General features: G+C 42.6%; 1 protein-coding gene across 2 annotated transcripts in view; it reads right to left on the reverse strand.

Annotated features, from left to right (window-relative positions):
* macrod2 (mono-ADP ribosylhydrolase 2) overlaps positions 1–14,530 on the reverse strand; it is a 439,675-nt gene that overhangs the window by 303,836 nt on the left and 121,309 nt on the right. For both annotated transcript variants that reach the window (XM_086180851.1, XM_086180850.1), the window contains exon 4: positions 8,394–8,423. In XM_086180851.1, the coding sequence (XP_086036977.1) occupies positions 8,394–8,423 (30 nt within the window). The remainder of the gene's footprint in view (positions 1–8,393; positions 8,424–14,530) is intronic.

Genomic DNA, 14,530 nt, shown 5'->3' on the forward strand with positions numbered 1-14,530 from the left:
TGAACGCTGTCATACACTACCACTTTCATAAACTCTACATTTGAAATGTGTAATGTGTTTCATAATTTTCCGAAGTGCAATTTGCAAAATGACTTCTCAGTTTATGCAAGCATGGGGCGATTTAAATAAGGATTCTTTTATTCTCATTATTTAAAAGACTATGACTGGTTCAAGCCAAGAAGGCACTTCAATATCTGGGTGCTGCTAAACACCCGCATGAAGAGAGAAAATGCTAATTCTTGTCATGACCATAACATATTGAAATGTGAAGTAAAAACACTGTCTTGTACAAAGAGATTATGGATGTGTTTATGTGCTTGGTAAGAAGCTGCTACCAGCAGGACGCTAACGCACTTTTGAAGCACAGGACCGACTGCAGCAGCGATATCAGGGTGTAACTAACTACCCACTAAATATGAAGAGAAGAGTAAATCCCCAGGGTACTGCACTGACTGAGGAATCTTTGCATTCAATTTATCATTTTACATTATTTAGGCGAGTCCATGGGGAAACACATGATCTGTGTCATAAGTTATGCAAATGGATGCTACTACCATCTGTGAATTGAGGGCCATCAGTCAAGCGGAGTGTGCAATCGATGAGAGATGAGAATCATCCGTCATCTTTGGGTGATTCATCAGAGAGGGAGGTCCGTCGAGCTGATGTGGCTGCTACAGGGCTATCCTGCCCAAACCGTCGGACAACACCGCCCCATATCTCGACCTAAACACCCCCACCCACCCTACCCCGCCCCACACAGAGCACCGTGCAATCTACTCAATAAACAAGCCTCAGGCTGCACCCAGAAAGAGGATAATGGTTCATCTGGAGGTGACAGGAAAAGAAAACAGAGCTGAGAATAAATGGCGATAGAGATATGCATAGAGCAGCACTTAGGAATCTTGATAAAGGATTATCCAAACAGGTCCAAAACTGGATAGATTTGCTTTTTTTCCCCAAACGCACCGCAGCCCTCTGTTGTACTTTAAGCCAGTCCTGCGAGGGAGCTCCGCTGTAACTGCCATGCTGATGTCGTGCTTCTCTAGCCGGATAAATTTACTATAAGCATATGACCCAGAGGTCAGATCCAGGACATTGTGCTCCCTCTGTTAATTGGATTTAGTATTTACAGGCATTGGTATGCACATCGCACAGCCGATGAGCTTCGGCCGTCATCCCATTGTGAGTTCATTTGATGACAACTTCATTGGCAGGGGAGAGCGAACAAAAGCACCCTGACAATGAAGTACATATATCTATCCAAGTATACATTACGTAGCATGTACATTATTACCCATGTGTTAGTAGTATGTGTATATCTAAGTATCTAACTCAAGTATTTCTCACGGTGAAATTGGTCCACCTCAGTAACTAGTCTTTTAACACTTCCTGGAAGTAAGACATACGAACCATCTAACACTTGTTTTTAAGTATCACATTAGGAAACCTCAGTGGAAACTGTGAAATTGAGAAAAAAATGACAAAATTGTTTTCATACTTGCTTGAGGTGATTTTTCCCTGTTTTAAACATTTTTGCTATTTCCAGGAATTGAAATCACCTCATTCTGTGAATAAGTTCTGATTTAGCCACAATAACTAAAAAGAACTCTCCCTAATAACTACATACTGAGCTGCTACGAGCTCCAATGATAATAATAATTATCTTTATTTATATTCCACTTTTCATACAAAACTTGCAGCTCAAAGGGCTTTAAAAGAGAAAAGATCATTAAAAACATATTAAAAGTTAATAAAACCAGAATGCATATCATAACAGTTATTGTGTTTTATGTATTTTACTCTGGTTTTATCCTAAATTTATGTTATTTTCTGAGTGTGTTAACCAAAAGAGTTATTACACTCATTTGTTTAACTTACCATAAATATTAGAAGAATAATGAAACCATCTGCATTTACATTAGTTTCTTATGCCTCAATACTAGATCTAAACTTATATACACACACCGGTACATAAAATATAAATTTACTCACTTACTCATCTTGAGGTTTTCTTCAGTAAACAATAGCGCAAGACAAATATAGACTTTTCTGAACAAGTACAATTCCAGTATAACCCAACATGTAAAATAAGGCGAAAGTATCCCTTAAATATTCTAACAGCACACTGTGATGAACCTGACTTTTTCTTAGGGCACCTTGGCCAGATAAAACCACAGAAAGCATCAGCATAACTAATCTCATATATCTTAATGTGTTATTGTTTGCTATGAATCACAATGCTGTTTAGAAAACGTATTAGGAGGGGAGCAGGGGGCACACGCAAATACAGCCAGTGTTACGTAAGCAACGGCAAAGGCTGGTGAGTTCAGTGAGCGTTAGCGGCCCGTGGCTAAATTAGCCAGGAGTCAGGATGTACAAAACCAGCGTGCACGTGCCTCGCTGCTTGAATGGAGTGGAGAGAGGACGCTCAGCCAAAGAAGAACAATTTCTTTGGGTGGTCTAGTTAGAGCCTCATGCTAAACGAGCAACAGTACTGGTTAGAATGCTAATGAGCCAGCACCCCCCCCCCCCCCCGAATGGAGACATCAAAGGCAAGTGAAGCTGCCTCTCTCTGACTTCACAGGGCTTCATGCTATCATTACATGGCTCACTGTGCACTTGCATGCCTGAGTCTGATAAACGTGTGTGTGTGTGTGTGTGTGTGTGGAGGGGGGGGGGTATAGACAACATGATGTTTACATTTGGCCTATTCTTTTGGGACTTTGCCAGCATCCAGCCATGCTGTGACACACATCACACGGGCAACCTGGTAGCATTCATAATTACCCTCTATTCACAGAGGCCTCATTTAGCGTTCCATTATCAGAGATCATTGTTATTTCCCTCCATGTATGTATGGAATCCCGGTGAGACCAACATGTCTAACGTAGATAACAGTGCTATTTTGGTTAACCCCATTGTGTACATAATGCTGGAGATGTTCAGCCCAGAGAATTCCCATCAGTGACTTCTAAGGATTTAATAGAGCATCAGAGCATAACATTAGTTCTCTTTTTGTCACCATAGTGTAATTTTATCAGTTTAATAGTGGGCTATTTTGGGGGTAAAAGTCTCACACTTCACTGGCGACAGGACAGTAAACCAAACTCTTGACCGGCTGTAACTGGGCTCCGATATAGAGCAGCCGCTGTACACTTGTAGAACTCTTCGAGGATTACAGTGTTGCCTCATTCAGTTATTCACACTCTAATTTCTAGCAGCACGGACTCATGAAGGAGGATGGCAACCAGCTCATCTTGACCTTCGGTGTTGTGCTTGAGGAGGAGGAGGAGGAGGAGGACTGAACAGAGAGGTCTCAAACGTTACCTGTCTGCAACCAAACACCCTAAAAGTCCTGTAGTGCACCAGACATTGAGACTCTGTCGGGCTGTCACTTACTGGTCAGAGGCCCCCCACCTGAGCTGTGAGAACTATACATGGCTCAGGTGTGTGAGGCCAGCATGATGGATCATCCTGTTGTGAGACTGGCCCTCAGCAGAGCCCCGAGAAGACAGCTGGGAGATAAGGAGAGATAAGGAGTACCCTATATGAGAACACGTCTCCTCCTCACATCCATCCTTGCCACCACCACGGGAGGTTCTCACAAGCCAAATCACAGATGGAGCTGGAGGCAGCGCCACAGTGAGAACAGAGTGAACGGTCTTACAGGTTCAGCAGCCATCTTTGAGTGATAAAGGCCCTGTGCACTCCTGGTGTAAAGAGCCCCCCTGGTTTGATCCAATCATGAGTGGTGAGCACTGCTGAGTGTGTTCACACTTGGCTTTGAAAGGTGTCTCCCTGCATGTCTCCTGTGATCAGATAAACACACACAATACTTCCAATTGCAGCCTTGCTAGTTGGCGTATTTACCCGCAACAGTTCATGGTGATTAGATGTGGCACACACAGGTAAGTCACGCAGAGAGCAAACATGTTGATTTGTTGCTGTCGATCATGTCGATCAACACATCGACTCATGTCTGTCAGCAGTCACTCATCACTGACATTTTTAACACTGAAGGCCCATTTATGCTCTATGTAAAATACGCGTTCGGCTACAGACGGAGCCTTCCGTCCGTACTCGCTGTTCATTTTGTCTGTATTTCTGCACTTTTTCGTGATGCTTACGGATACGGACCAAACAGAGCACTACCATTGGAAATCGTGGGGGCAGTGTTGCCGTCTCTACCCGATATGTAGCTCTAGTGAGACACAAAGAAGAAATAGCAATGGCGGAACGTTTTGAGGACAGATTGTGCGACTTGTGCTGGATGTGGGGGGCCACCCAGCAAAACAAGTTACATCCTAAAGTATTGGAAATGACACTCGTCGTCAAATTCTCTCATCGACAATACGAGAGAACTGAATTCTCCATCCTCCAGCGGTATTTAACGGCCTTAACGACCACCACCTCCTACAACACTGCCTCCATGTTTGTCTTTTATGCATGATATACATAAACAATACCTCCTTCACAGTCGCCATGGTTTTTTTAGTTTGTTGTTTTCGTCAGCCTTTGACTGTGGGCTGCCCCCTGGTGGATGCATTGATTAACATCCATGCCAACATAAAGGAGGCATGGATGTATGTGAGCAGTGGCAGTAACATTGTTTGAGACGGACACGTTCATTTTCGTATGTACGTGTTTTGGCTGAGGTTGGAGCAGAGAAAGAGAGAGAACGAGAGAGAAAGAGAGAGTGATTCACTCTTTCTGCTTTTCAGTCAGATCTCTCTCTCTCTCTCTCTCTCTCATTATGATACGATGCAGGAATACAATGCAGTTTGATTTTAGGTGTTGGTATGAAATGAAGCAATCTGACAGTGACATCAGATTCCTATTTGTGGTCAAAAATCACGCCAGGTCCAAGGTGCATGCTGCAAGTGTCTATTCACATTACTTGATGCATAACCTTGCCGTAATGGCAGTTGCAAGTTTTCCGTAGAGGAGGCAACTTTTAGAGTTTCCTCTGTCCTGTCACGGATTTATTTCCTCAACGTCCCTCAGTATTTTCTGCAGGATAATTGCTGCACACAAGCAAACCAACAATTACAATCACTGAGAGCAGCCTCACTAATCTTTAAGGTACAAAGTTAAAAAAACAATCAATAGGAAACTCAGAAAAGAAATCACCTGGAACGCTCTGGACGGCCCGATCCAGAGGAAGATTTAATAAATTTATAACCAAGCGGAGCCTCACGCATAAACACACAGCATCTCTCTCGATCGAGAGAAGCACATATGCGTGGGAATCGCTGCAGGTATTCATTGTATATTTGTCTATTCTGTTATCAAACTAATTGAGCACAGCTTTGGATGGAATGTAAATAGATCCACAAGAAGAAATAGAGGACCAGCAGAAATCCACCAAAGCTCCCCGAGGCCAAGCAGATATGAAGTGCATCGCCATAGGTTTTTCTCATTGGAATGTTTTAGTTGCAGTCTTTGCTTCCCCATGTGCCCTACAGGCAGAATGAGCATGTGTGAGGATGTTTTCACACACACAGCTGGTTAGCTCGGGTCCCAATCAGTTCATCAGCTTGTTAACTTGGTTTGTGCCGATTCATTTTGAGCCAAGAAAACATTTATTTATTTATCACTTTTATTACTTTTAACAACAGTACAGAGGTCATCTGGTTGTTGGGTCAGATTAATGTCGGATCACATTCATTTCAAAAATGGACCAAACCAGAGTTGATCTGTCCCTGGACTGAGACCACCTCATCGAACAAGGTCTTGGTCCGGTTATTTGGTCTGTGCTTGAGTAAGGTTCCTGGTTTCTCACCCACCCAAATGGCACCGGGGGGGGGGGGGACACGCACCAGAATGCCATTTGAGTAACTAAATCAGGCAGGTGTTGAAATGCCATTAATTTGTCCTGCGTTTGTTGGTTCACCAGCCTAAAGGCTTTGTGCTTCATCAAGTCAGGACTGCTCCAACAAAGCATGTGAGCACACCTTATTTTAAGCCTCTCAAACACCCGGGAGTGCTCAGATGGCCCCAAGTACGATTGCTATTCAAACGTCGGCGCTGGGCGAGAACGTGTGGTTTGCTCTGTGCCCGGTGAAAGATGGAGCCCTTCTTGTAAGTTGAAAAAGAGCTTGGATCAATAAACAAGGCTCTGTGTTGTAAGGCTCAAAGAAGTGTGAAAGGAAGAATTGACACAAAATAACAATAACAAAAACATAATAGCAGAAAATACAGCATCTTGTTTTCTCTACATGTGGCAAATCAATAGTGAGTGGACTCCAATCAGAGGGAGAGAACGCCGTGCTTTACTGCAGCGAGCTTGGTTATGGCGGTGCCTGTTCATGACCTCTGATCTCAATCACAGAAGTTCTTCAGATAGCAATGTGCTGAGGGCCCCATGTCATTGATACAGATTGGGATGCCACGCTGGAAGGTTTGCAATCTTAACCATGTATCAGAAAAGATGAGGGCCACTCTGAGCAGTATGATTAGATGGGAATCAGCCTCCAACAGCTCTGTAATGGATATTGTGTGGACTGGGAAGTTAAGTAAGGTTGTCCCTTGTCTCTGATGACTCGTATTTCATGCCAGGTATCCCAAGAGCAACTAGAAAATGCATCTTCGAGAGAAAAGGCATGTAAATGCTCTGAGCTTCGAGAAACCAAGAAGTAATGTAGGAAATGACAACATCTGAAATTCCAAAACAAGACTGAGCTACATTGAAAGAGTAAATAAAGCTGAAAGGAGACAAAATTTCTGGAAAGGTGAACAATGTTTGACAGATTATGAGGCTATGAACATGACAAAGGCTGAAAATGACTGAAAAAAAAAAACCCTAAATAAAAAAATCGAATATTGGGAGATGAAGTTGAAATCAATGGAACAAAGAAGAAGGTGAGGTACTAAAAAAAAAAAAAAGATGTTAAAAAAAGCTGAAAGTAAGGATGAAAGGAAGCTGAGTACGCATAAGAAGATAAAAACGCATTTCAGTTTCAAACAATATTACTGAGGCAACTGAGGCCTGGAAGATGGAAGGAAAAACAGATGTAAATGGAAAAATGAAGAAAGGCATTTTTTTTTTAAATATTATTTTAAAGCCAAAACAGACAGGAAAAAACCCTGGGAAAAAGCATAAATCTGTGTGTCAGTCTCTAAACCTGGGCATGTTGGCAGGTCCATTTACATGCTGAATATTGAATGTATTTGCTGAAGCGAGAAAAAAAAAAAAAAAGTTTGAAAAAATATCGTACAAGCAGGATGACAACAGAGGCTGAATTCAGGTGGAAGTTGAATGAACTGAAAAAAGTTCCAAACAGTAGAGGATATCCAAAAGCTGAACGAAGCCTGAGGCTGAACACATGCATAGGTTGCAAGATTTTTGGGGATTTCAAACAAATTTTACCAAATCACTTCATTGCAGAAAAAAAAAAAAAAGAAAATTGACAAACGTAACATTTTAAAAAGTACAGAAGGCAGAAATGGGATCAAATCCACCTCCAAATTGTTCTGATCTGAACATTTGGATATTTGACAGATTTTGAAGCTGAAAATATGGAATTTAAAACTGTGGGAAATCATAAAAGGAGTGAAACTCCTAACTTGATAACTTGTGAGAGCATCATAGCAGCAGGAAATTTTGATCAATGCACGTTTGCCATTTAATATTTGACTTCTAACCATCCGAAGCAATTCCTCCTCTCATTAAAAGTCTCTAAACATTGGTTGTGAATTTACTGTGGATTAACAAAGAATATCAAGCAAGCTGAACAATTTAGAATACACACACGTCTGCTACTTAATCTACATCATCATCACAAGACTGACAGAGGAATGAGAGTGCTGCCAGGAGACAGGGACACGTCCACGGAAACGGCCAACACAGATGGATAAACAGATCAGGGTGGAGCAGTGACCTTATTTCATTGTCATACCACTCAAGCATCAAATATCCGCCTTTAGTCCCAAAAAACAAAACAAAAAAACAACGACATTCTTCATCTAAGTGGGTGCAATCGTCTTACTGTGATGACGGATGATTATTTCAATCATGTCACTGTAAAAGTCAAATTTCAGAAAAGACGAACAGTGGGACTGGGCAGCAGCAGTCGAGTTCCTTCCCCATTATTCCCACAGCACGGTTGGCTGCCTGAGATTTCCTCCATTGCTTTGATGATAATCTTTTTGGGCAGCCCACTAAAGTAATGACCATCTCTCAGCGCCGCACAGTGCAAGGTTGCTCTGCACTTCACGCTCAAGTTTGGTTCCTACATTCAGTCACATTTAACAGAGACACTGGGAGCGAGACAGACACTAAAAGTCAGCCGTGGAGCATCAGGGATATACGGATGGACCCGGTGTCCGTAATGATGAGTACAAGCTCCATAATAGTGCAGCAGCAAACAATGATAGGAGACAGTGGCACTCACCTCCTCCTCCTCCCAGAAGACTTGAGTTTGCTGCAAAAGAAAAGAGAGAGTAGATGAATACGGATCTTTAAATATCGTCAGAAATATTTGGATTTAGAACTTGACTTTCCACACAAGACACATTTGATCAATCTTGCCACTTTAACTGACTAATGAACTGACTTCCAGACTCCACCGACTCATCATAACGTGTGGCAGATTTGCGGAGAAAACACACACATTTGAGCAGCTTCTCTCTTTTCTTACTTTTCTTATATTTGGGATCACAGCAGAAACTGATAGAAGTGATGGGGGGGCACAGAAGAAGAGGCTCTCTAGTACCTGATTCTATGATGATTCTCCTGAACCTTTAGCATTCTGACGGTAGCCTCCAACAATGTAATGATTCAACAGCCTGTTTATCTGCGATACACAAAACGAAACACTGTGGCAGCGTAAGTAAATTAGGAAGTTGGCAACAACTGTGCAATTCAACCGGCGTCTACTTTCAAGATACAGTGCACTCCTTCGCTGATTTCTTCCTTGGCAGCATGACAAAGGCTATGTTCAATAAAGCATGTGGTTCATTAAAGTTCATTAAAAGCAATTAGCGGTGGCCTGTAGCCTGAGACAGCTGTATCTCCTGCTGTAAAACACCGATATCCAGATTTCAGCAGTTATTAGGGAGAGATGATTAGCAGAGATTTTAAAGAGAGATGTTGAGTGTGTCGGAGCTAGGTCATACATACGGGGACTAATGTGTCTACCTGCAGCGTCAGTCGCAGTTTGTGTCAAAGAGCTAGCTAAATGGAGAGTGTGTCATAAAAAATGAACCTATTTCCATTCTGCTGGGTCTGTCAGTTGTACATGAAAAGGAGGAAGATTAGAAGGGATTTAAAATACATCTGTTAATTCGGGTGTTACTGAAAGTAGGTAGCGTATGTGTTTGAAGTGCGGTTCATACGGCGGCTATTGGAAGACTCCTACAGCACTACACATGCATTTAATGATCTTCACTTCCAACACTGTCATTAGCAATGAACACTCTCCAATTAAACGCTTATTATTTCTCAAAATGTTTTAGTGCGCAAGCATCAGATAATGAACATGTGGTATCAGAGGGGAGCTCTTCAATCGCGGCGTCGTCCTTTAGCTTTGTTTGTCCCTGATTACCAGGAGAAGGTCACTTTGTTTCCACACCTTTCCGTGGCTTCACATTGTTCTCATTTGAGTAGGAGCGGGAACAAAGAAAGCACTCCCGCTGCAGGATTTATCTCTAAAGGGCTTTTGTTATGTTGTGTGTTGACATACAGTCTGAGCAAAACATACAAAGACAATACAGTCAAAAAGGGATGTAGTGACAATCCACTGTCATGTCTACAATAGCGCCTCTCCAGGTTTTTCTGTGATGAGGAAGATGATCTCCAGCTTTAGTTTAGCTCTGGAATCTGTCACCACCAAACACACAAGCGCGGCCTGTCACAGGTTGGGGAATTTTCTGCTCAAACACATCACGGAATACTGTGAAGGCTTTATTAGTCGTGTCAGATTTATTTTTAATGCACTTTTAATATGAGTCGACCAAAGTGCTTTACAAGGGAAAGAGACAGGACGCAGATGCAGAACCATGCATCCTCGCAGGCAAGAAAGAAGAATCGTAATCAAGAGGAATAAAAATTTGTTTTAAAAAGACGAAAAGCTATAGTTACCAAAGCAGGTCTAAAAAAGCCAGGATTACCGAAAGCCAAGCTATAGACTTGAGCTGGACAGAATCGTCTCCCGGATTCAGGCCTGCTACTACAAAGGCACGATCACGCCGAAGCTTTCGCCGTGCTCGACAGTAACGCTTCGATGTAAACATGAAGAATGACATCTATGATCACCTGATCTGACACAGTCACCAAGAGATAAAACATATCACAGTCTGACCGAAGCAATGAAGAGACATTAAAAAAAAAAAAAGGGGGGGGTTAAAGAGGTTATTTGGACTGGGAGGTCAGCGGGGATTTGAGCTCCAACACTAATATGCACTTGGTAACTTTACTAATGATGTGTTTGGCTTGTTGCTGTTTACCTGTTGTCAGTAAAATAATAGTTTCAGTGCAAGATTAGAGCAAGCTAATGATAAGCTACTTTTCAGCAAAGTCTATCATCATTGTGGAGTCACCTGGGGAATCTTCTTATTCCTGAGCTATTAAAACACTGGGGTTTAATTACCTGACATTATGGAAATGCATACCTGGGGGGGGGGGGGGGGGGGGGGCGCTTCATTTACTCCACACCTAATCAGAGATTGGAGATGTGGTTGCTAATCAGTCTGAAAACTCTTTGAGTGTGTGTGTGTGTGTGTGTGTGTGTGTGTGTGTGTGTGTGTGTGTGTGTGTGTGTGTAGAATTGTGCAGTGAGATGAGATGTTAGATATTTCCTAACCACATGTGCCTTGGTGTGATCACGCCGGTGGACCACAGGGAGATGAAGAGTGTTCGACGGCCATCTCATCTCTGTGCTGTGTTTGATGAATATGGAGGTAGTGTGGCTCGTGTGGGGTGTGTAGGGGTATGTGGGGTGGGATAAAAATGCTGGTTTATGCCTTTTCATTTCCTCTCTACCTATATCCTCTCCCTTTAATGATCAGAATGTCAGGAAACATGTTTTTGCAGTTTATCTTACAGCACACGGAGCTGTAACCGATCGAGGTGTGCTCAGCCCAAAGCAATGCATATCAAGGGAGACATTAAAAACCCCAAGCGAACGGGGGCTTACACTCTGTCTTCAAGCACGAGACAAACAGAAAACAGCTGGAAGACAAGCTAACCCCCAGCTACCTTATTCAGAATGACTTTTCTAAGAAGTACTTCAATTATCCTGAGTAAAACTCTAAACAGAAATCCGTATCTGGCTGCATTAACCCTATAATGCATATTTTATAGTGTGTGTATTAATTATAAACTAGCTCTCCTAGCTGCTTGTGCCTGCCCTTGGCTCAGTCTGGCTATCATGTGGTGGATCAACACATTTCTGCCTTTAGGGAAGCAGCAGCAGAGCCAATAATTAGTATTGTCAGAAGACCATTATGTGTTTCTTATGCAGTGGTTGAGCACCTACATGTGGAATTGTCTCTTTCAATGTATGTTTAATGGATTTTTCACTTTGCCACAATAGTTCTATTGTCGAGTCAAGTGTGTGCCGGTGTGCACATCCCCCAAGGAATTTGGTGAATCAATATTTCCTCAAGGACACAGCACACTTTGCCTCTAAAACATCTACAAGACACAGGACACATTAGACAAAATGCTGCTGCAATCATTAATGTTTCAGAGAACCTGTGTAGTTCTTTAAAGGGAAGGTTTGCAATGACCCAGTTAATGAGAAGACAAAGTGAAGCCAACAGTGTAGGCTACGACACGGGGTTAGTAAGGAGGAGAGTCGTCCCAGTAGTAACACCAACACGGGTCATAAATCTCAGCGGAGGGGTCCCAGACTGCCTGGAGATGCTTGGCAGGTCATTAGGAACTGCTGGACCACAGCATTAGACTAACCCATCCAACACATGCCTGCACTGTCACTGTGGGAACACCCACTTCCTGTTGAACTCCTAACCCCTCCTAACCCCTGCAGCGACCGGACGTGCCTCTCAGCCAATGGGAAAACAGAGGAGGAACTGCTGTGTATTTTCACAGAGAGAAGGAAAGAAAGTGCTACAGCTCCTGCTCCTGAATGGTGGCACAGACAAAAAAGAACCATCTCCTCTTAAGTGGGTCCATATATTTGCAAAGCATTCATAAAAATGGCCTGTGTGCCCGTAGGTGTGTGTGCGTGTGTGTGTGGAGGGCAGCGAGGCGTGGATGGGGGTGGCGTGTTTGGTGTCGTCAGCAGAGCACTAGATCATGCAGCTAAATGGGAAGTGCTGGTGCATCACCGCAAAACCTCAAGGCGGTAAACAGATCCACCGTCTACCTTCTGGTCTCTACCACCTCAGCTGAACTCTTTAAATATGCTCCATCCAACACAAACTCACCTCATCCTCACCAGCCTCTCACACCATTCTCAATAAGCTCGCCAGTTAATAGTGTACTCCACTGTGACTCTGGGGTAAAAGGTGGGGGAAAGAAACTAATATAAAAGTTTTATGGTTCAGCTTGCAGGCTCTGTTGCAGATAGATAGGTTGCTGGGCAAAAAAATTCACAGATATATACATCTGTGCGCAGTTTTTCAGAGTATCAACTGCAATGCTTCCACCCGATCAATGTCTGCAAATCTTGTTTGCATTTTGGCAGGATATGCAGGAAATATATCGAAGTCAAATTAACCATGATTTGCTATGTTCTACAGCAGTTTTCATTATCAGTCCTGGCTTATGTGAGTCTTTCCTGCAAATTACAAGTTTTTCAGTTGTGACTGTACACACACACACACACACACAAACTGTTCCACATAAAAGTAAAAACTAGGCCAACGGAGCTGCTCTGTCAAACTAAGTCTTTTCTTTTCTTTTTGTCTGCATTTTTTGATTAGAAATTATATACACAATTTATTTGGCATATTTATTTTCTTATACATGAAGATCAAGGCCTGAAATAATGGCAAAAATTGTTCAAAGAAGCAAAAGGTCGATCATTTGTAGACATGGTTAACACTAAGATGGTCATTAGGTCTTCCTGTCATCGAGCTCTGAACATGTCAGCTCGGAATGTCGATGCTAAAAGAACCAGTCGAGTGAAGGACTTTGGCAAACTTCTTTAGAGTGGAATATACACACAAACAGTTTTCCCCTCCACTCGCTCTCCTAACAAGCTCTGTTCCTGGGTACTATGTGTACCAACGCAGCCCAAAACCACTGGAACTCTTCCAGTCTGAGATTCCATATCCAGAGCCACCATCACATGTCTGTGGCGCCTAAATTGTGGCAATTCTAACCTTTCATGACGAGCTCTTTTTTATTTTAGTAGCTGCCGAAATTCACACAAATAGAAATAAACCTTAAATGAGCCAGCAATTGTGGGATGCGAGAAGAGAAGCAGCGGTGGTATTTCTTATTTGTGGCACATTAAAAATGTATGCTACACCACACATGCTGCCGTGCCTTATAATACTGGTTGGCATTTTTGTACTTTATAGCTTCTAGTAGTCCCCAAGGAGCCGGAGTGAGCCAAACAAGCTTGTGGTGGAGGTGGCACTGTACCAGCAGCACACTCACACACACACATGTGCATATACACACACTCCTCACCATGCCTCATGTGGTATACAATTCAGGGGAGTCAAAATGATGCAACTATGGCTGAAATGATGAAGGCTGTGTTCCACCCAAGAATGTGCAATAAGCAATTAATAATACATTATTATTGTAATACCCATTACACGCCATCTATAACCCTGACGTTCCAGGCCCACAAATGTCTGCGTACACCATGTTGATATGGAGCTTGTGCATATCAATTTGGACAGTGTGAAAGCATGACCCTTAAAGTGTAGCTGCGTAAAAGGATTCTGACATTTCAGCGAGGGACGAATGGTAGGTTTGCATTTGGCTTTAATTCCTGCCATGTTTGCAGACTGAGTAACTGGAATATTTTAAAGCACCGTTTACTGGGACATGAGGATGGCTGTGTCGCACACGGGGTTTGGTTGCAACCAGCTTTTATGCTGGTTTTAATGTATTTCTTGTTTTGATAAATGTTCTAACTGTGTCTGTGTCGCCGTGTAAACCCCCGTCTTTCTTTCTTGGCTGTGCTCTACAGCCGCCGTAGTCCACTGAAAGCTTTATGCCTTTGACTCTGATTAATAGAAACTAGCAGCAGTTTGTACTTTGCAAACATTTGCTGGGACCTTGTTGCAGACCTTGTTTGTAATTCAAAGGTTTCTTATATTAAATTAACTTGGTGAACGTTAACAGGAAGAAAACAGTTAAATTAATGATGAGATAAATTCTTCAAGCTATTAAAAAGACTCAGAGTTTATAGTTGTTTTTCCACTGATTGTCAAGGGGATTTTAAATGAACCGTGGGTATGCAGCCAAAAAAAAAACAAAAAAACCCCAAAACAAGGAAACACACTTTAGATGTGTTTCTGTCAACCAGTTTGAAGCAAATGAAATAAGCAATGCCATTAAAGATGGTGGTAGAGGCGACGCTAAGCATGGCCATGTGTGACAGAG

This window comes from Aulostomus chinensis, chromosome 16 (assembly GCF_037954235.1).
Source record: "Aulostomus chinensis isolate RoL2024-O1b breed Wild chromosome 16, RoL_Achi_v1.0, whole genome shotgun sequence".
Lineage (NCBI taxonomy): Eukaryota > Metazoa > Chordata > Actinopteri > Syngnathiformes > Aulostomidae > Aulostomus > Aulostomus chinensis.